Below are 19,221 nucleotides of genomic sequence, written 5' to 3' on the forward strand. Positions count from 1 at the left end.
CTCATTGAACATGTGCATCTATTCTTGCTCTTTGTAAGTGCTCTGCATATTGCCTTTGGCCACTCTCTGTTCCTGAGCGTTTTCCTCTCTTCTTTGCCCAACACCAGGCCGTACTCTTTCCATGTCAGCGCCGATGGGCAAATGCAGCCAGTCCCGTTCCCGCCGGACGCCCTCATGGGGCCTGGCATCCCACGACATGCCCGCCAGCTCCACACGCTGACCCACGGCGAGGTGGTCTGCGCTGTCACCATCAGCAACTCCACCCAGCATGTCTACACGGGAGGAAAAGGTTGTGTGAAGGTGTGGGACGTGGGGCAGCCAGGCACCAAGACCCCCGTGGCACAGCTGGATTGCCTGGTGAGCGGAGTGGGGTGGGGGACAGGGGGAGAGGGGAGTTTTGCAGGGAGGATGGCCAACTTCTCTGTTCTGCCTGTGCTCCTGTGCCTTTTAACCCCTGTGCCAGCTGCAGAAGTGCAATAGGCAAAGCTTTGTCCATTGCTGTGCTGCCATGCATCTTCCCTGGCTGCATTCCTGCTTGCCATATAGGCAGATGAGCCCTGCTAGGGAGAATAAGTTGGCAACTCAGCTTGGAAGAAGGGGCGTTGTTTCCTGCAGAATTTGGAGCTGTGAATCGATGACTGATCTGTGTTCGAAGGATGGATCTGTGCTGCCTTCAAGTTATCCACCCCCACCACCATTGTGGAATTATCCTCTGCAAGCCCATAACCAGAAATGTCGTAATGGGGGAAGGAACCAGAGGAAGGCTACGGGGCCATTGCAGGAACAGGGGAGCTTTGTTGGCAAACATGTAGCTAGAAGCGTTTGCATTCAAAGTACCTGATGGTGATTTATTTTTCTGTTCCCTGTTTTTTAAGTGGGGTGTTGGATTATAGATCATCGAGATCATGTGCGGTTTGGCCCCAGCCAAAGGATCTGTGCTACCAACAACTCATCCCCAACCAAAGGGACTAGAAACTTGGCTGTTAGAAAATCAGGGCAAGGGGCTGGAATAACTAATTGGCCAGCCTGAAAAAAAGATGCTGCTTGCTGAGGAATAATTACGTCTCCTACAGGCTCCTGAGAGCATCTGCTGATGGCAGAGGCTTACCGTATGTGACTTCTCTTTCCCTTCTCACTCCAGAATCGAGACAATTACATCCGATCCTGCAAGCTTCTCCCCGACAGCCGCAGCCTCATCGTTGGCGGGGAGGCCAGCACCCTGTCCATCTGGGACCTGGCGGCTCCGACGCCCCGGATCAAGGCAGAGCTGACCTCTTCCGCCCCGGCCTGCTACGCCCTGGCCATCAGCCCCGACGCGAAAGTCTGCTTTTCCTGCTGCAGTGACGGCAACATTGTTGTGTGGGATCTGCAGAACCAGACCCTGGTTAGGTAAGCATCGTATCCAAGAAAGGGCATGTCTGCATTCTTATTGGCTAGTCTACTGTTATGCATGGTTTATGGGGCAGCCCTTGAAAACTACTCAAACGTCAGCTGGGGCAAAATATAGCGACTAGATTGCTGAGAAATGGCATGTGTTTCTCCAGTCTGGAAACTGGTTACTGATCTTCCAGGGTAGCATTGTAATCCAATGTTTCTGAGAACATAAGCATTGTATTAAATGATGTATGTATGTATTTTATATTTATATCCCACTCTTCCTGCAAGGAGCCCAGAGCAGTATACATGGCTATGTTTATCCTCACAACAACCCTCTGAGGTAGGTTAGAAAAATAAGTGACTGGCTCCAAGTCCACCATTGAGCTGCATGGCTGAATGAGAATTTGAACTCTAGCCTCCCAGTCATAATCTAACATTTGAATCACTCTCCTCTCTCTGGTGCTGGTATTGATGAATTTATCGTAAAGCCCTAAAAGGTCTGGGTCTTAGATACCTGAAGGACCACCTATAGCAAAGCGACTTCCCTTGTCTTGCCGATAGAGCCAGGTTACCAAACATAGGACAGGGCCTTTTCTGTTGTAGCCCCCATATTCTGGCATTCCTTCCCGAGTGAGACTTGTACGTCTCCCTCTCTGGGGGCTTTCCAGAAACATTTGAAAACTATTACTACGGATATTTATATGCCATTCCTCAACCAAAGTTCTCAAAGCAGTTTACATAGAGAAATAAATACATAACTGTATTGTTCACCTGAGCTTTTGGGGCTAGTTAAGAGAGAACCGGCTAGCCAATCTTAATGGTAAACATTACAATTTTCCATTCCTCGCAATGTATTTATGTGCCGTTATAATTTACCATTACAATATTTATTGCTTGTTTGTTTGATTTTGTTTGGATATGCTGGCAAACTGCCTTGAGGTCATTTTATTTTACATGTTATATCCTCTTCTTCCTCCAAGGAATCCAGAGTGGTATTTTTATCCTCAACAACATTGTGTTGTGGGTTAGGCTGAGAGAGAAGAGACCGGCGCAGTTTGGGGGCTGAATGGGGATTTGAACTTGGGACTCCCTGGTCCTAGTCCAACACTCTAACCACTATAGTTACCCTGCTAACCAGTGTTCCCTCTAAGGTGTGCGCATTTGCATTTTTTTTTATGTCCGCTCAGTTAATTTTAGATCCTGCTCAGGTTGAATCAAGTAGGCCCCACTCTGAATGCACACGGTGCGCACACACTGCCTTGATACTGCCACCCAGAACACAACTCATTCCGCTCAGAGATGGAAAAAGATTAGAGAGAACAGTGCTGCTAACTGAGCAAAGAGGCACCTTTTTAAAGTGGTGGGTCTCTTATATTTTAAGCAGGAGGAAAGCAACTGGCCCAGGGGAGAAGCAAGGTTGGAGTGACAAGATCTTAAAATGCCCCCCTCCTCACTGAAGCTCAGCTCATGAAGTAAAGAAATCTTAAATGAGGTTGAATAGTGGTAACAAAAAGCATAGCAAATTTTTTACTATTTTTAGTAAACTTTACTATATAAAGTAAATTCTACTATATAAAATTATCTAATTTTTTATAAAAATATAAAATATTATAATATAATAAGAATAAAAAATATTATATATATATATATTGTGTGTGTGTGTAACTATGTACCATAATAGAACATCATCCTAAACTATTTTTAAAAAGGTTTTGTCAATTGTGGACGATGCAAGTCATTTAATGGTACTAACTAGAGAAAGACAGGCTGTTCTGGTAGCTCCAGGTCTTAACACTCACATCAATTCCGGAAGATGAATACAATTGAAGGAAGCCCGGGCGGGTGCGCGGCTGGGGGAGTCAGTCATGTGACCTGCCTCTGGGGGGCCACCCAAGGCAGTGGGCCCCCAGACAACTGTCTCCCCTTGCCCTATTATAGTTACACCCCTGAACTGGCCCTCTCCAGCCCCAGCAAAACATCCTTCCAGTGGCTGCTCATGGTGCCTACCTTGTGTTTATTTTTAGACTGAGGGCCCTTTTGGGACAGGGAACCATCTTATCTATTTGTTTATTCAATGTAAACTGCTTTGAGAACTTTTGCTGAAAAGCAGTATATTGGCAGCAATACACCACATTGGCTCTCACAGATGAAAGGGCAGATGCAGACATCACACAGAACTACTGTTTGTTTTAACTGAGTTTTATTTAACACATTTGGACTGGTGCCACAGGCAATCGCCAAATCTTGGTTTGTTTGCCCCTTCTCCTTTCCTCCCATGATCTCGGCCTGCCTTGTTTGATGCTATGGCACAGGTACTCGAACCACAATTCTGGACTTGGCCAGCATGTGCGACTACGGTTAGGACAACTGAACTTCAAACCTTGGGTTCAGGTTGTTGGTAGTCCCAAACAAACCACGGTTTGTTTGACTAGCACGATTTCAGACATACAAACTAACCACAGTTAGATGAATTAAACCATGGTTCTGCACGATGTCTGGACCCAACTGCTATCTTAAACGGAAATAAAAAATAAGTGCATGCATAGCTAAGAGATCCTTCTTCTATTCCCCCTGCCACTCCCCTCCAGACAGTTTCAAGGTCACACAGATGGCGCCAGTTGCATTGACATCTCTAACGATGGCACAAAACTCTGGACGGGGGGCTTAGACAACACTGTGCGGTGTTGGGATTTGCGGGAAGGTCGGCAGCTTCAACAGCACGACTTCAGCTCACAGGTAGGAGGGGCAGAAGGAAGGGGCGGGTACTCCCAAAGGTGGGCGGAACCATTCTTTGATTAGAGATGTGTTTCAAGAACAGGATGTCTAACAATTTTTTTTAAAAAAATTTGGTTTAATTCTGGTTCAGGCTTTTCCATTAAAAAAAATAACCCCAACTCTGCTTTTAGTTCTGATTCAGACACTAACTTGAAAAAGGGGCTCAGTCCCTTTGAAAGTTCTTATACAGTATATAATTTCTTGATGGAATTCTCTGCCATGGGATGTGGTGATGGCCACTGGCTTGGATGGCTTTAAGAGGGACTTTGACAAGTTCGTAAAGGACAGGTACTTTTCTGATGGCTATAGACCACCTCCAGCCTCATCTGGTGTAGCGTCAATTGGACAAGGGGGGACATTGAAAGCTGCCATGTACTGAGTCAGACCATTGGTCTGTCTAGCTGAGTATTGTCTTCACAGACTGGCAGCATCTTCTCCAAGGTTGCAGGCAGGAATTTATTTATTTATTTATTTATTAGAAACATTTAATATACCTCCCACTCCAAAGACTCTGGGCGGTATACAAAAACATACAAAGCAAGACAGCATTAAAATTACATTCTAAATTAAAAACTAAAGTAATGAACAAAAGGAAAAACCAAATAGGTAAACTACAGGGTAAAAGCCTGGCGAAAAAGAAAAGTCTTCCATTTGAGATTTAAAAATCAAAATGGAAGGAGCTAAACGAATCTGAAGGGGAAGGGAGTTCCAAAGAAGTGGGGCAGCCACCGAGAAGGCCCTTTCACTGGTCCTAGCGCCCCGAACCTCTCGGAAATCAGGGGCCGACAAAAGGGCCACCTGAGCAGATCTGACCAGACGGGCTGTAACTGAATGGGTGAGGCGGGTCTGTAGGTAGACAGGCGCCAAACCCCGCAAGGCTTTGAAGGTCAAAACCAGGACCTTAAATTGAACTCGGAAGCGAACAGGCAACCAGGAAGAATGTGAGGAATCTCTCTCACCTCTGGCCCACAGGGTCTGAGGGGCCCCCAAGGCCAGCCCCTCCTTGCCCTCATGAGCCACCCTCCTCTCCCGCTTGCCCGGGTGAGCTGCAAGCTAAGCAGCCTGCTGCGGCTTTTCCTTCTTCCTGCCGAGCACCTACTTCCGAGAGGGATGGGGCGAATGGCCGAGCCGAGCAGGGCAGAGAGGCGGGGAGAGGCTGCTGCAGCCATGTAGGAAACTCCGGTGGAGGGCTGCCTGGCCCTGATCCGCCATTGCAGAGGCGTATCTAGGGAAAATAGCGCCTAGGGCAAGCACTGAAATTGCGCCTCCTATCCAAACATCTGACACCTGTCTTTCAGATTACTTTACCATAATATCAGCTGAAAAATACAAGTCAAGCTCGTTAATCTTTTACTATTTCAAAAACTATTTAGCAGTGGATGTAGCCAGACCAAAAAATGCAAATTTCAGTAAGCTGGGGCTCATGAAATACCCAAATACTATGTGGCGGTGTACTTGGAAAACTAAACAGAAGTGCCTGTCTAATTCTCTACTGTGCATTGTAGCATCACTATTACATAAGTTTTAAAAATAAATGGAGAATTTGGCTTTTCCCAAATACTCTGAAAATAATTAAAGGATATGCAGAGTAAACTGTGTCACTGCTTGGAATATATTCTAGTATTTCAGAAAGACAGTTAAAATGAGAGAAAGAGCAAGAAACTCCCAGTGGGCCTTAATACTAAGGATTTCAGACTGATTCAAAGACAAACTCACCATTAATAGCCATATTATTAAGACATCACATTTAACTCACTTATCACAAGAAGCAAAGTAAGAGCAAATGAATAAAATCCTAGCTCATAAGCTTCAGCTCAGTATTCACAAGCCCTGATTCTCTGTACATAGTGCCAAACTAAATATGTGTACAGTGACATATTATATTAAATTTTATCTATTTATTTATTTATTTATTTAGACCTGTAGCCCCTTTGCGGGGGCTTCCTAAAGGCTGTGGGGGGGTGTCTTCAAAGGTTCCCCCTCCCCCCGCTGGCCTCTAGGGCCTTGGAGGGACCATTTGAGCATGTGCGGTGGCCTTTAAAAAAAAAAAAAAAAGTAATGGCTGCTGGAGGGGGGGGAGGCCACCACACATACTCAAATGGCTTCTGCAAGGCCTGGCATGGACTAGGACCTCACAGAGGCCCTTTGAGCATGCACAGTGGCCATTTTGTTTTCGGTAGCCATTTTTTTTTAAGTTTAAAAAATTGCGCCCCCCCCTTCAAGTGGTGCCCGGGGCACATGCCCTGTCTGCCCTACTCTAGATACGCCCCTGCGCCACTGCCCTCAGTGAAGGACGACAGCGATCCCCGGGGACTCCACACCGTTGAGCGGGTGCTGCTGCTCAACAGGGAAATGGGGAGGGGAAGGTTTGGGTGAGTTAAGTTGCCCACTCCCTTGCATCTGATGTCAGACACATGGGGTGTGGCTTGGGGTGAGTGCATTTTCCATGCACGGTGGAGGCCCCCTGGCTACCCTTTGTCCCCTGCCCCCCCGGGAATCTTGCTATGCCCCTGCTCAGAGGCAGGATGCCTCTGAATCCCAGTTGCAGGGGAGCAACAGCAAGAGAGAGAGGCATGCCCTCACCTCTTGCCTGTGGGCTTCTCAGAGGCATCTGGTGGGCCACTGTGGGAAACAGGAGGCTGGACTAGATAGGCTTCCTTGGGCCTGATCCAGCAGGCCAGTTAAGTTGTTATGAACGAGTTTCATGCAGAACAGTATTTTGCCATGATCTTTGTAACAGAACCCTAACTTGAGTACAATAACTTATTTCATTGGAGAGAAAGAAATGTATTCTTTTTTTAAAAAAAGTGTTTAACCTTTTTGAGGATTTAAAAAACAAGAAAGTGAGTCCTATAACTGAAAGGTGAGGAGTTTATTACTGAGTTGCTAGGCTTGTGCACAACCCAAAAGGTTGGATTTGGCACAACCCAAAAGGGAGAGAGAAGACTCTTGGGGTGGTGGAAGAGAAGGGTGGTTAGTGTGGGGCAGGGGAGCTTGGTAAAGTGTGTGTGTGGGGGGGATCCTTAAAGGTTTAGAGGAGGGTCCAAACCCCTTCTGTAGTTTTCAGCTACAGATTTTTCCCCCCTGCCAGACTTCTAAAAATGGCAAAAATACCCCAACTTTGTGCAGCATAGCCAGCACGTTGTAAGGTTCCCCCAATGTTGAAAGTATGCTTGCCTCAGAAATATGGATGTGTGTAACTCCTCCAAGGAAAATCTCCTGCCTACTCCTTTCTTTTTCAAGAGGGCGGGCGGGCGGGGGGGGGCGGAGATGAAAAGCGTAATGAATAGTGACTCATTTTATTTTTCTCAGGGGAAGGAGAGATGGGAAGTTAGGTTTGATCAGATGCATAGAGGGGGGAATCTGCACCCATGTGCATGATGCCTCCTCCTCTCTCTTGTACTGCCCTCTGTCCCAGATCTTCTCCCTAGGTTACTGCCCCACAGGCGAATGGCTGGCTGTCGGGATGGAGAGCAGCAACGTGGAAATCCTGCACGTCACAAAGCCAGAGAAGTACCAGCTGCACCTTCATGAAAGCTGCGTCCTCTCCCTCAAATTTGCTTCCTGTGGTAGGTGGATAAATAGACTGAGCAGAACTTTAAGCAATTCACTGAAGGAAAAAAATAGGATGATGCTTTTGAGAGCTGGGATTGATAAATCGCTTGCCAGTGAAATCCCGGTCCCTTGCCAGTGAAAAATCCCGAAAAAATTCCTGGTCCCTTGCCAGTGAAACCTCCTTGCCAGATTAATCCCTTGCCAGTGAAACTGGCCTGTTCTTATCACTTTTGTCTCCTTCTCAGGGAAATGGTTTGTAAGCACTGGGAAGGACAACTTGTTGAATGCTTGGAGGACCCCCTATGGAGCCAATATATTCCAGGTGAGGGGGGGGGGGGGTGGGCCAGGGTGGGGAATCCCATCCACTGAGGCGTGGGAGTTAAAATGTGAGAAGATTTAATATTACAGCCATGTGCTGTCTACCATGGGGACTGGAGTATGAACAGGTCTGACAGGTTTTGGTAACTGGTTAGAAAAACCTGCGTAACCTATTTGGTCTTTATAAATGGCTCAAATGAAACAAATGTATGCACCATGGGAAAAGAAGCCCGTAGGTCTATCAGTTGCTACTAGTCCTCATGATTATAGGCTGCCTCCAGGCTCAGAGGCAGGATGATGCAGAAGACTCATCAAAGACTCTTGAGGAAACTTAGCAGTCATGGGATAAGGGGACAAGTACATGTGTGGATTGCTAACTGGTTGAAGGACAGGAAACAGAGGGTAGGTATAAATGGAGAATTTTCACAATGGAGGGAAGTAAGAAGTGGGGTCCCCCAGAGATCTGTACTGGGACCAGTGCTTTTTAATTTATTCATAAATGATCTAGAAGCAGCGAGGTGGCCAAATTTGCAGATGATACCAAACTCTTTCAGGTAATGAAATCCAAAACTGATTGTGAGGAGCTCCAAAAGGATCTCTCCAAACTGGGAGAATTGGCCACAAAGTGGCAAATGCGGTTCAGTGTTGGCAAGTGTAAAGTTGCACACTGGGATGAAAAACCCCAACTTCAAGTATACGCTGATGGGATCTGAGCTGTCGGGGACTGACCAGGAGAGGGATCTTGGGGTCGTGGTGGACAGCTCATTGAAAGTGTCGACTCAATGTGCGGCAGCTGTGAAAAAGGCCAATTCCCTGTTAGGGATCATTAGGAAGGGGATGGAAAATAAAATGGCTAATATTATAATGCCTTTATACAAAACGATGGTAGGGCCATACTTGGAGTACTGCGTACAATTCTGGTCACCACATCTGAAAAAGGACATTGTAGAACTGGGAAAGGTGCAGAAGAGGGCAACCAAGATGATCAGGGGCCTAGAGCACCTTTCTTATGAGGCAAGGCTACAACACCTGGGTCTACTTAGTTTAGAAAAAAGACGACTGCGGGGAGACATGATAGAGGTCTATAAATTATGCATGGTGTGGAGAAAGTGGATAGTGAGTAATTTCTCTCACACACATAACCAGGGGTTATCCCATGAAAATGATTGCCACAAAATTTAGGACCAGCAAACGGAAGCACTTTTTCACCCAACGCATAATCGTGTGGAATTCTCTGCCACGAAATGTGGTGACAGCCAACAACCTGGATGGCTTTAAGAGGGGTTTGGATAACTTCATGGAGGAGAGGTCTATCAATGCCAGTTACTCTCCCCTTGCTGAAGGTTGCATTTAACTTATTTTAAAAGCAAGACCAGGTCTTTGCCCCCACAGCCATGTCTTTATTTGTGTTCTCTTTCTCTCTCTCTCTCTCTCTTGCAGTATAAGGAGTCGTCGTCCGTCCTCAGCTGCGACGTCTCCACGGATGACCAGTTTATCGTCACCGGCTCTGGAGACAAGAAGGCGTCTGTTTACGAGGTCATCTACTGAGAGTTAAAACTGGCAGTGTGGTTGAAACCCCAGTTCAGGCAAGGGGGAAATAGGACCCCAGTTTTCCAGCCAAAGAATACGCTGACAAGGACTCTTCCTGCGAGAGGATAATGTACTTGTGGCCCCCTCAAGCACCATCAAAGCACCCTGCTCTTTGCAAAGGGCGAAGGAAAAATCACTACTTTTCAGAGACTGCAGTTTCTTTTATTTTCCTGGCCGCAGGGGCGGGGTGGTGGGGGCGGGTGGTTGTGTGTGTGTGTTCCAATTTTGAACTCTTGGGGGAAATTTGTGTTAATTTTTTTAACCCTTTAAATAAAAGGAGGACGGTGGTAGTTGTGATGGAATGATTTCAGTATTTTTTTAAATTAAATAACAGAACTCCACCGTTAACACGCATCCAACACACCTGGATTTCTTAATGCCACCAGTGGTGAGAATTTAAGTTTCTGAAATGCACGGAAAAGTCTCAAGAGGCTGGAGAGGAACCAGGTTGGGAAGTTTAAAAAAATTACTCCACAGGTTTTTGGGGTCTTCAGAGACCCCCAATGGGGAATAAAGCATTATCTCTCTCCACTTTGTACTTGTCTCTCACAACAGGGTCCAATATTCTGTCCACCTTTGTGTCTCCCCCCACTTTTAAATTCTAGGACACTCTCCCCCACCCCCTGTGCAAAGCTGCATGAAAACTGTAGGTGGTTTCCTAAGCACACACTTGCCTTGTGAGAACAGAAGCACCCTAGAATTCTTTGCCTTGCCCAGGGGTAGAAGGTACCAAGCCAAGAAGCTTAGAAACCACAGCTACAAAAGAACAACAGAGTACAAGCTCTTTAAAAAAGTTGTGCTTACAATTGTGAATCTTCTCTGCCCCTTAACTAGCAGGGGCAAACAATTCCCTCCCCGCCACTAGACCAAGACACCTACACACTTTTTAAATACATTTACTTATTCAAGAAAAAGTAACAATTGGGTTTTGTTTGGGGGGTGGTGGTGAGGATGGGGGAGGTTGCAAATGAAGGGAAATTGTAAGGGGTGGAGGACAAACACAGTACCAATTCCTCCAGGCAACACCATTGCACTGATAGCCCACTGATTTGATCAGGTTCCACAGCAAACGTCCCCTCCCATGACTCAAACGTGGTCTTCACAGAGAAATGATGTCTGGCAGAGAGAGAGGGAGGTTGTAGCAAAGCATAGCACTTTCCTGAGCATCTCACCACTCTTCTTCTTTTTAAAAGAGTTTCTAGTCTTCATGGATGCCTGGTCACACCTTAAAGAGTGTGGGTTTTGCCTTTTGGAATCTTTGCAGTCAAAGCTGCCAAGTCCGTTTTCCAGGAGACCAGGAGAGTTCAGCAGGCAGGGAAAGGGGGAAACAGTCTTTTGCGTGGTCAAGTTCGCTCTCATTGATGTGGGAAAGGAGGCTTCCAACCAGTGTCCCCAAAGGAAGAAATGGGAGGAACAAAGAGGATGACCGAGACATTCCCCTCCTCAGTACACCAGCTCATAAACCGTGGCTTTCTTATCGCCTGAGCCTGTCACAATAAATTTGTCGTTGGCTGAGATGTCGCAGCTCAGCACTGAAGAGGATTCTTTGGACTAGGGGAAAAAACGGGGTGAGGGGAGAAGAAGGCTTTAGTTAGTGGGATCTGTCCTGTCCGAAAACTCAGGTTGCCTTGCTGGAGTAGACCAGCCTCCTTTAAAAGGTAGACTATCTCTGGGCATGGAGGCTCCATTGAGCTCTCTCAGATTAAAGCAACAGTTAGTGTTTCCCAGCTACTGCCTCTTTCTCTTTGTCCAGTGCTCACCTCTGTTTGTTCAAGGACACATCAAAAACCGCCCTGAGTCATTTTTGCAAGGGCGGTATATAAATCAAATAAATAAATAGTTCAGGGGAGCTGCTTCATTTTGACATAAACAACAGAAGGTGAAGTCTCATCAACAGACAGTAGGAGGAGAGCTGGTCTTGTGGGAGCAAGCATGAAGTGTCCCCTCTGCTAAGCAGGGTCTGCCCTGGTTTGCATTTTGAATGGGTGACGTGTGAGCACTGTTAAGATATTCCCCTTAGGGGACGGGCAGGAAGTCCCAGATTCCCTCCCTGGCAGCATCTCCAAAAGAGGGCCTGCAGCCTTGGAGAAATCGCTGCCAGTCTGGGTAGACAATACTGAGCTAGATGGACCGAGGGTCTGACTCAGTATATGGCAGCTTCCTATGTTCTACACATGCAAACAGACGGAGGTGAGAATCATATGGCAGGATCCTGAGACTGGTAGTAAAATGGGTCGATCCCATTTTTTAATCATGAGTGAAAGACTCTCTGCAAGTCGGGTTCTTAACGGAGGGTCGGCCAGCTGTTGCTGAACTTATCCCAGAAAACTGTGGCTGGGAGCTGTAGTTCAGCAACAACTGGTGGACCGCCTGTTAAGAACCACGGCTGTATGCAAAAGCACAGCAGAATCTTCCTGGTCTCAACAGGACTTTTCTCTCTGCTGCACTGCATTCCGGCTTGCAGGGAAATCGTTTTGGTGGAATGGAGCCATCCCTTCTCCCACCGCTCGACTTCCCTCTGCTGCCTTGAAGGACCAGGCCAGCACCATAAAACTAAAAAAGGCCCCAGGTTTTATGACATGCAAATTGCTTTTCTGCAACCATCTACAGTGTTCAGGGCTGGTTCCAGAGGATGGCAAAGGCCGGCGTAGGCCATGGCTTTACATGAACATCTAGCCAGCCATTTGAGACCCAAGGAAGCGACTTAACCCAGCAACCACACTCCTTTGCTGTAGATCCCGAGAGCCCCCGGTACCTGGAAGATGCTCGCCCCATAGGGTGTCCGCCAAGCATTGAGGAGGTTGTCTTTCCCCGTGCTGACAAACCATTTTCCTGCGTGGCAAGAATCAGAGGAGGGGAACAATCAGAGGCAGAGAAGGAAGAAAAAACACTGCTATTGCTAACATCTCACCCACACGGGCCCCCTCCTTCCTTTAACAATTCCAGGTCAACCAGAAACACAACAAACTGAGCCTACCACAAGCACCAGGATGTGGCATCCAACACTTGCAGTAATTTATATACAGATTGATACCTAGGGTCCATCTCTCCCTTTTCCTTCTCAATGGCAGCCAGAGAGAAGTCCACATGATCACCATCCCCCAATGTTGACCCCTCCAGCACCTGGTAGACTATCTCTAGACATGGAGGCTCCATTTTACTGTCCCGACTCAGAGTTCTGCAGAGATTACTCAGCCACAGATTTGTGTAATCTTTCCCTTTTAAAGCCATCTAAACTATGGATTTTGCCATATCCTTTGGCAGGAAATTCCTGAAGTCAGGGGTTCTCAGCTGTGGGTCACCAATTGCTCTTGGTTGAACTCCCATCAGGACTGAGCTGGATGGCTGTGGGTGTTCTTTACTACTCCTAGAAGAATCTCTAAATTGCAAAACAATACTACTACAATGATTGTTTATATACTGCTCTTCAACGAAAGTTCTCAAGGCAGTTTACACAGAAAAATAATTAAATATGGCTCCCTGTCCCCAATCTAAAAAAGAAACATAAGGTGGATGCCAGCCACTGGCATCCCATCCCAGCCACTGGAGAGATGCCGTGCTGGGGCTGGAGAGGGCCGGTTGCTCTCCCCCTGCTAAAAATAAGAGAACTGCCACATTAAAAGGCGTCTCTTTGCTCAGCTAGCAGGGGTAAACAAAACCAAAGCAAAAATGAAATCTGTGCGCCAAAATCAATGTGCCTTCAGGCTCCCATCATATCGATCGTGTATCGGCATAGTAGGTGTGGATGTCTTTTACCACTCCAAGAAAAACCTCCTTATTTCTGCTGTTTCCAGAAATCCAACAAAGAAAAAATGGCTAAGAAATCTAGAAGGGATGGAAGTAACAGGGTGATTTTCCTCCGAGTGGCAAAGGAGAACCGCAGGTGGCAGGTAGCGCACTCTCAACATGAGCTCATTGAAGAGCAGAAACCTGGGTCTTTTTTGCACTCTTCAGAAATCTGGCACAGAAAACAAATGGCTTAAACATACATGGAAAGAGAATAGCGAGATATTTTAAAGAGATGTTAAGCACATCCAAATCGATGAGAAAAGTGCAGTTTTTGAATATGCCGATTTGGATGCACAAATGTAGGGTATTTTTGCAATTTCCAAAAATCGGGGTGGGGGGGGTGGATGACAAAATATAAGGAAAGGGAATAGCAAGTAGATATTGCTCAGAATGAATTGTCCCCTTTGATAAGTAGGGTCTGCCCTGGTTTGTATTTGAATGGGAGACCACACATGAGCACTGTAAGATCTTACCCTCAGGGGATGGGGCCACTCTGGAAAAAGCACCTGCATGCAGAAGGTTCCAGGTTCCCTCCCTGGCAGCATCTCCAAGACAGGGCTGAGAGAGACTCCTGCCTGCAACCTTGGAGAAGCTGCTGCCAGTCTGGGTAGACAATACTGAGCTAGATGGACGAAGGGTCTGGGTCAGTATATGGCAGTTTTCTATGTTCTTGTGAACAGGATAGGACACTCACAACACACTGGTTTTGATGCACAAATCTGGAATACGTTGCAATTTCCAGAGATCTGGCCAATAAAAAAAATGCTTAAAAATATAAGGAATGGGAACAGTGATGAGATATTTATCAGAGTTAAATATGAGCATGTCCAAATCCACAAGGCAACAAGATGGGGCTCTCACAATACGCTGATTTGGTTGCATAAACGTGGGGTATTTTTGCATTTTCAGAAATCTGGCAGAGAGGAAAATGGCTTAAAAATATAAGGAGTGGGAATAGCAAGGGAGATATCCCTGGGAGTTTTTAAGCATATCCACACCTACGAGGCCAATGCAGTTTGAACACAACGGGACCTCGCAGCAGTCTGATTTAGGGGCACAAAAAGTGGTAGCTCAACCCCATCTGGAGTGCTAATGTTAGGAGCCCCTGTTCTAGAGCTAAGACACCTGCCTTATACGAAAGCCTTCTCTGTCACACTCAGGGACTCACACACCTACCACAGGAGGCAAACTTGAGGGAGAGGACACAGCTTTCGTGAAGGTGCAGCTGGTACTTCTCCGATTTTGTGACGTGCAGGATTTCCACGTTGCTGCTCTCCATCCCGACAGCCAGCCATTCGCCGGTGGGGCAGTAACCCAGGGAGAAGATCTGGGGTGGGGCGGGAAGAAAGACAAAAGGACTAGAATCCAGAAGGAGCCTCCTTACAGACAAAAGACCTCGTTCTCGAGTTGCATCACCAATGAATTCCATGTGACATCAGGACGGAGTCACTGCCACCCTTGAGAACCTCAGAGCAGCAGTGCGAGATCAGATCCCACTTGATTGTTATTTATTGTTAGGTTGTTATACCGCCTGTCATTCACACAATCTCAAGGCGGTTTACAAAACATTTAACATCTGTGCCTCTAGTTTGCCATCGTCCCCCTGCCCCCATCTTCTTCCACCTCCACTTCCCCCGCCCACCCGCCTCCATCCCGCCCCCAGTGCTTCCCCCGTCCACCCGCCTGCCTGCTGACTTCCCCCATCCACCTGCTGCCGCCGCAGTTTGCATCCCAGCCACCGGGCCGACCTCCCAATCTCCCTCCCTCTTCGCCCGCCTGTCTGCCTGCCAGCCAGCTGGCCACCATTCACCGCCATTTTGTTTCCTGGCCAGCTGCCGCCGCCATATTCCCCCCCACCGTCCCCGTCGCTATCCAGCAGCTGTTCGAACTCTCATGAGTGCTGCCACACATGGGATTAGCGACAGGTACGCCTAAGAGAAAGATGGATGGATGGATGGATGGATGGATGGATGGATGGATGGATAGATAGATAGATAGATAGATAGATAGATAGATAGATAGATAGATAGATAGATAGATATAAAAACAATACAAAACTATTCAATATTTAAAACAATACAAATATTAAATGGGAATATAATCCAGACAACAACAAATATTTATATACCGCTTTTTAACAAAAGTGTCCAAAGCGGTTTACATAGAGAAATAACAAACAAACAAGATGGCCTTGCCAACCTTGCCAACAAGGTCTTCTTTGTCTGCCTAAACTACCTTAAAAGGTTGTTGCAAGAATGAACATAACCATGTACACTGCACTCTGGACTCCTTGGAGAAAGAGCGGGATGTAAATGTAAATAAAATTAAGTGATTTTATTTTACTTTTAGCATTTTAATACAAAAATACTTTAAAATCATCAAAAAAGCTGCTAAATTTAAAATCTACCTAATTTAAAATTTAGATCAATAAATAGATTAAAACGCTTTTAAAAGTGTCCTCCTTCCATGCGTTATGCTGTCGAGTCGATGTCGACTCCTGGTGCCCACAGAGCCCTGTGGTTGTCTTTGGTAGAATACAGGAAGGGTTGACCATTGCCATCTCCCGTGCACTATGAGCTGATGCCTTTCAGCATCTTCCTATATCACTGCTGCCCAATATAGGTGTTTCTCATATTCTGGGAAACACACCAGCGGGGATTCGAACCAGCAGCCTCTGGCTTGATAATCAAGTCATTTCCCCAGCAACCTCTTGCTCCGTAGGCAAGTTACCTCTGCCATTAGGTGGCTCCTTCCTTGTGAACTGAAATGGAAATTTAACGGATTCATAAAAAAGTAAATCAATCAACTGGGATGTCTATAATCAGGGAGGCAACACTATTATTAATCGCACCTAACCATCTCCTTTCCCTCCACCAGCTTCACCACCCCGCATGATCAAATGATGTCTTGTGCATTCTTTCCCTCTAACCCCAGGGCTGTTCCTTCTCCCAACAGGTGACCTTCTCTGCCCCTTTCCTGGGCCCACCTGGGAGCTGAAGTCGTGTTGCTGAAGCTGCCGGCCCTCTCGAAGGTCCCAGCACCGCACAGTATTGTCCAGTCCTCCCGTCCATAGCTTGGTGCCGTAATTGGAGATATCAATGCAGCTGGCCCCATCCGTGTGACCCTGGAATTGCCTAGAGGGAAGACAGGCGTGCGGGGGGAAAATTGGGTCAGGCGTGGCAGCTACTCCCACAGTCGTTCTTCCCTCCCGCTGTGAACACCAGATTGCATCAAGACTGATAAAACCCTGCAAAAAAGCAATGTAGCAGTGCAAAAAAGCAATCTTGATGCAGTGGTATCCCGTGCTTCCATCAGGATTGTGTTGCATTTTGCTCATGTACACAAGCTCTGCTGAAGCGAGGGGAGCTGGTCTTGGGGTAGCAAGCATGACTTGTCCCCTTAGCTAAGCAGGGTCCACCCTGGTTGCATATGAATGGGAGACTTGATGTGTGAGCACTGTAAGATATTCCCCTCTGGGGATGGAGCCACTCTGGGAAGAGCAGAAGGTTCCAGGTTCCCACCCTGGCAGCATCTCCAAGATAGGGCTGAGAGAGATTCCTGCCCGCAACCTTGGAGAAGGCACTGCCAGTCTGGGTAGACAATACTGAGCTAGATGGACCAATGGTCTGACTCAGTATATGGCAGCTTCCTATGTTCCTATGAACAACGCTAAAAACACCACACAAAGAAAATCCCAATGTAGTTGTACATACAAACACAGCCAAATTGCTTTTTTGCTGCTTTATCAATGTAAATATTTATCATTTGCATAGTTGCATCAAGATTCTTGTGTGGCCACAAGCGCTCCAGATCCATGGAAGACCACCACACAGAAAGAATATCAATGCAGTCATAATCTGATTACCACAAGATCGCTGTTTTGCAGTGTTTTATATCAATGCCAATGGAATCATTCATACAGGTGCATCAAGGATTCCTGTGCTGCGTTTTGCTCTTGTGCAGAAGCACTTCTGAAGCACTTCTAAACAACACACCACCAAAAAAAAGAATATTGGTGCAGACAGTCATACATCAAGATCGCGTTTTTTGAGAGTTTAAGCAATGCCTGTGTGTGTGTGCATCATTACCACCGAGCGGGAGTTTTCAACGTTTTAAAAACAAGTGCACCCACTCTGTTACATGGTACCCCATGTAAGTAGCCAAAAATTGTGACACCCCCCAGAAGGAATAACCCTGATCTGCCTCTGCCTCCAGCTCTCTAGATCGGGGGTTCTCAACGTTGGGTCCCCAGATGTTTTTGGACTTCAACTCCCATAATCCCCTGCCCCAGTGGCCTTTGGTTGGGGATTATGGGAGTTGAAGTCCAATAACATCTGGGGACCCAACATTGAGAATCCCTGCTCTAGATGCCTGGCTAGGTTCTCTGGCTCAGCCCACCACTCCTTCAGTGACCCTGAGCATCAGCCAGCATTTTCCTGAATGCTAAGCCTGTCAGTCAGGCTGAGGGAGGGACTGAGCCTATGCAGCTAGCCAGCCAGCCAGCCATAAGGAGAGGGGGAGGGGGAGGAGGGAAGGGTGCTGCCTGACACTCCTCCCCTTCCCCTCCCAAACCCAACAATGTAGCATTCAAGTCAGGAAGGTGAGAGGGTTCTGTGTCTCCCTATGAGACTTCCAAGCACCCTTGGCTGAAAACCCCTGACGTAGAGCATGGGAAAAGACACAGATTAACTTTAAAAAAATGAACAGGGAGGAAGGGCAAAGGAAGTCACGAGAGAGAAGCTTCCTTGAAAGGAAGTGTCCACCCCGTTGGCAGAATCTATTTCGGGAGCCTTCAATTAATTATTGGGGCAAACCACTACTTCGGAATTGCCGTGCCTGGTTCCTCTCACCTGACCATCGTCTGGTTCTGCAGATCCCACACGACAATGTTGCCGTCACTGCAGCAGGAAAAGCAGACTTTCGCGTCGGGGCTGATGGCCAGGGCGTAGCAGGCCGGGGCGGAAGAGGTCAGCTCTGCTTTGATCCGGGGCGTCGGAGCCGCCAGGTCCCAGATGGACAGGGTGCTGGCCTCCCCGCCAACGATGAGGCTGCGGCCGTCGGGGAGAAGCTTGCAGGATCGGATGTAATTGTCCCGATTCTGGAGCAGGGGGAAAGTGTGAGGAGCAGGGCAAAGTGCCGAAAGGGCCCCACCCTCTGCACCTCAGGCTCTGTCACTGAGGATCTGCTCAGTCTGTTTGGCATGGGGTATATTCGGTAGCAGCCCCACCACTGTAGAACGGGCTTCCTCCGGAGATCTGAATAGATCCCCCTCACACGGTTTTTAAAAAAATCAACTTAAAGGGTTTAATTTCGCAAAGCATCCTCCCTTTAACTTAGGGCAGGGGTTCCCAATCTGTGGCACTCCAGATGTTGGTGGACTACAACTCCCATCATCCACAACCACAATAAATTGTTGCTGGGGGTGATGGGAGTTGTAGTTCACCAGCATATGGGGTATCACAGGTTGGGGACCCCTGACTCAAGGGGTTCTGAAAGCTGGGTCCCCAGAAGCTGTTGGACTACATTTCCCATCATCTCCTGCCACAATGGTCTCAGATTGTGAGTAGTTATTAGGGCCAGGTGCCAGGGCTGGGGTCAGCTCCTCTGATGGAGCCTCTGGGTTGATGTCCAATTGAACCCTGGCACCTCATGGCCACATTGGTCCCAAAGTCACAAATGGGACAAGAATCTTCCTGGGGGAAAACTATGTACAAGTTTGCCCTCTTTTGCACAAAAGTAGATCTTGTGGTAGCAAGCATGAATTGACCTCCTTGCTAAGCAGGATCTGCCCTGGTTTGCATTTGAATGGGAGACCAG

The 19,221-nt window shown here is 47.3% G+C and overlaps 2 protein-coding genes across 14 annotated transcripts in view; one reads left to right on the top strand and one right to left on the bottom strand.

Moving 5' to 3' along the window:
* The window catches only part of LOC128347359 (transducin-like enhancer protein 1), a 58,063-nt gene extending 48,151 nt beyond the window's left edge, over window positions 1-9,912 (top strand). For 5 of the 6 annotated variants that reach the window (XM_053301846.1, XM_053301849.1, XM_053301848.1 and 2 more), the window contains 6 exons: window positions 108-357; window positions 1,142-1,389; window positions 3,966-4,113; window positions 7,571-7,721; window positions 7,953-8,029; window positions 9,466-9,912. In XM_053301846.1, the coding sequence (XP_053157821.1) occupies window positions 108-357; window positions 1,142-1,389; window positions 3,966-4,113; window positions 7,571-7,721; window positions 7,953-8,029; window positions 9,466-9,573 (982 nt within the window). In that variant the 3' untranslated portion in view covers window positions 9,574-9,912. Of the gene's footprint in view, window positions 1-107; window positions 358-1,141; window positions 1,394-3,965; window positions 4,114-7,570; window positions 7,722-7,952; window positions 8,030-9,465 lie in introns of those variants that run through there. The other variant, XM_053301850.1, reaches the window with a different exon arrangement.
* Window positions 9,913-10,495: 583 nt separating this feature from the next.
* The window catches only part of LOC128347360 (transducin-like enhancer protein 2), a 53,857-nt gene continuing 45,131 nt past the window's right edge, over window positions 10,496-19,221 (bottom strand). For 7 of the 8 annotated variants that reach the window (XM_053301855.1, XM_053301859.1, XM_053301856.1 and 4 more), the window contains 5 exons: window positions 18,255-18,502; window positions 16,391-16,538; window positions 14,581-14,731; window positions 12,371-12,447; window positions 10,496-11,166 (listed from right to left, as the gene is read on the bottom strand). In XM_053301855.1, the coding sequence (XP_053157830.1) occupies window positions 11,059-11,166; window positions 12,371-12,447; window positions 14,581-14,731; window positions 16,391-16,538; window positions 18,255-18,502 (732 nt within the window). In that variant the 3' untranslated portion in view covers window positions 10,496-11,058. Of the gene's footprint in view, window positions 11,167-12,370; window positions 12,448-14,576; window positions 14,732-16,390; window positions 16,539-18,254; window positions 18,503-19,221 lie in introns of all 8 variants that reach the window. The other variant, XM_053301858.1, reaches the window with a different exon arrangement.

The sequence above is a fragment of the Hemicordylus capensis genome, chromosome 2 (assembly GCF_027244095.1).
Source record: "Hemicordylus capensis ecotype Gifberg chromosome 2, rHemCap1.1.pri, whole genome shotgun sequence".
In the NCBI taxonomy this organism is placed as follows: domain Eukaryota; kingdom Metazoa; phylum Chordata; class Lepidosauria; order Squamata; family Cordylidae; genus Hemicordylus; species Hemicordylus capensis.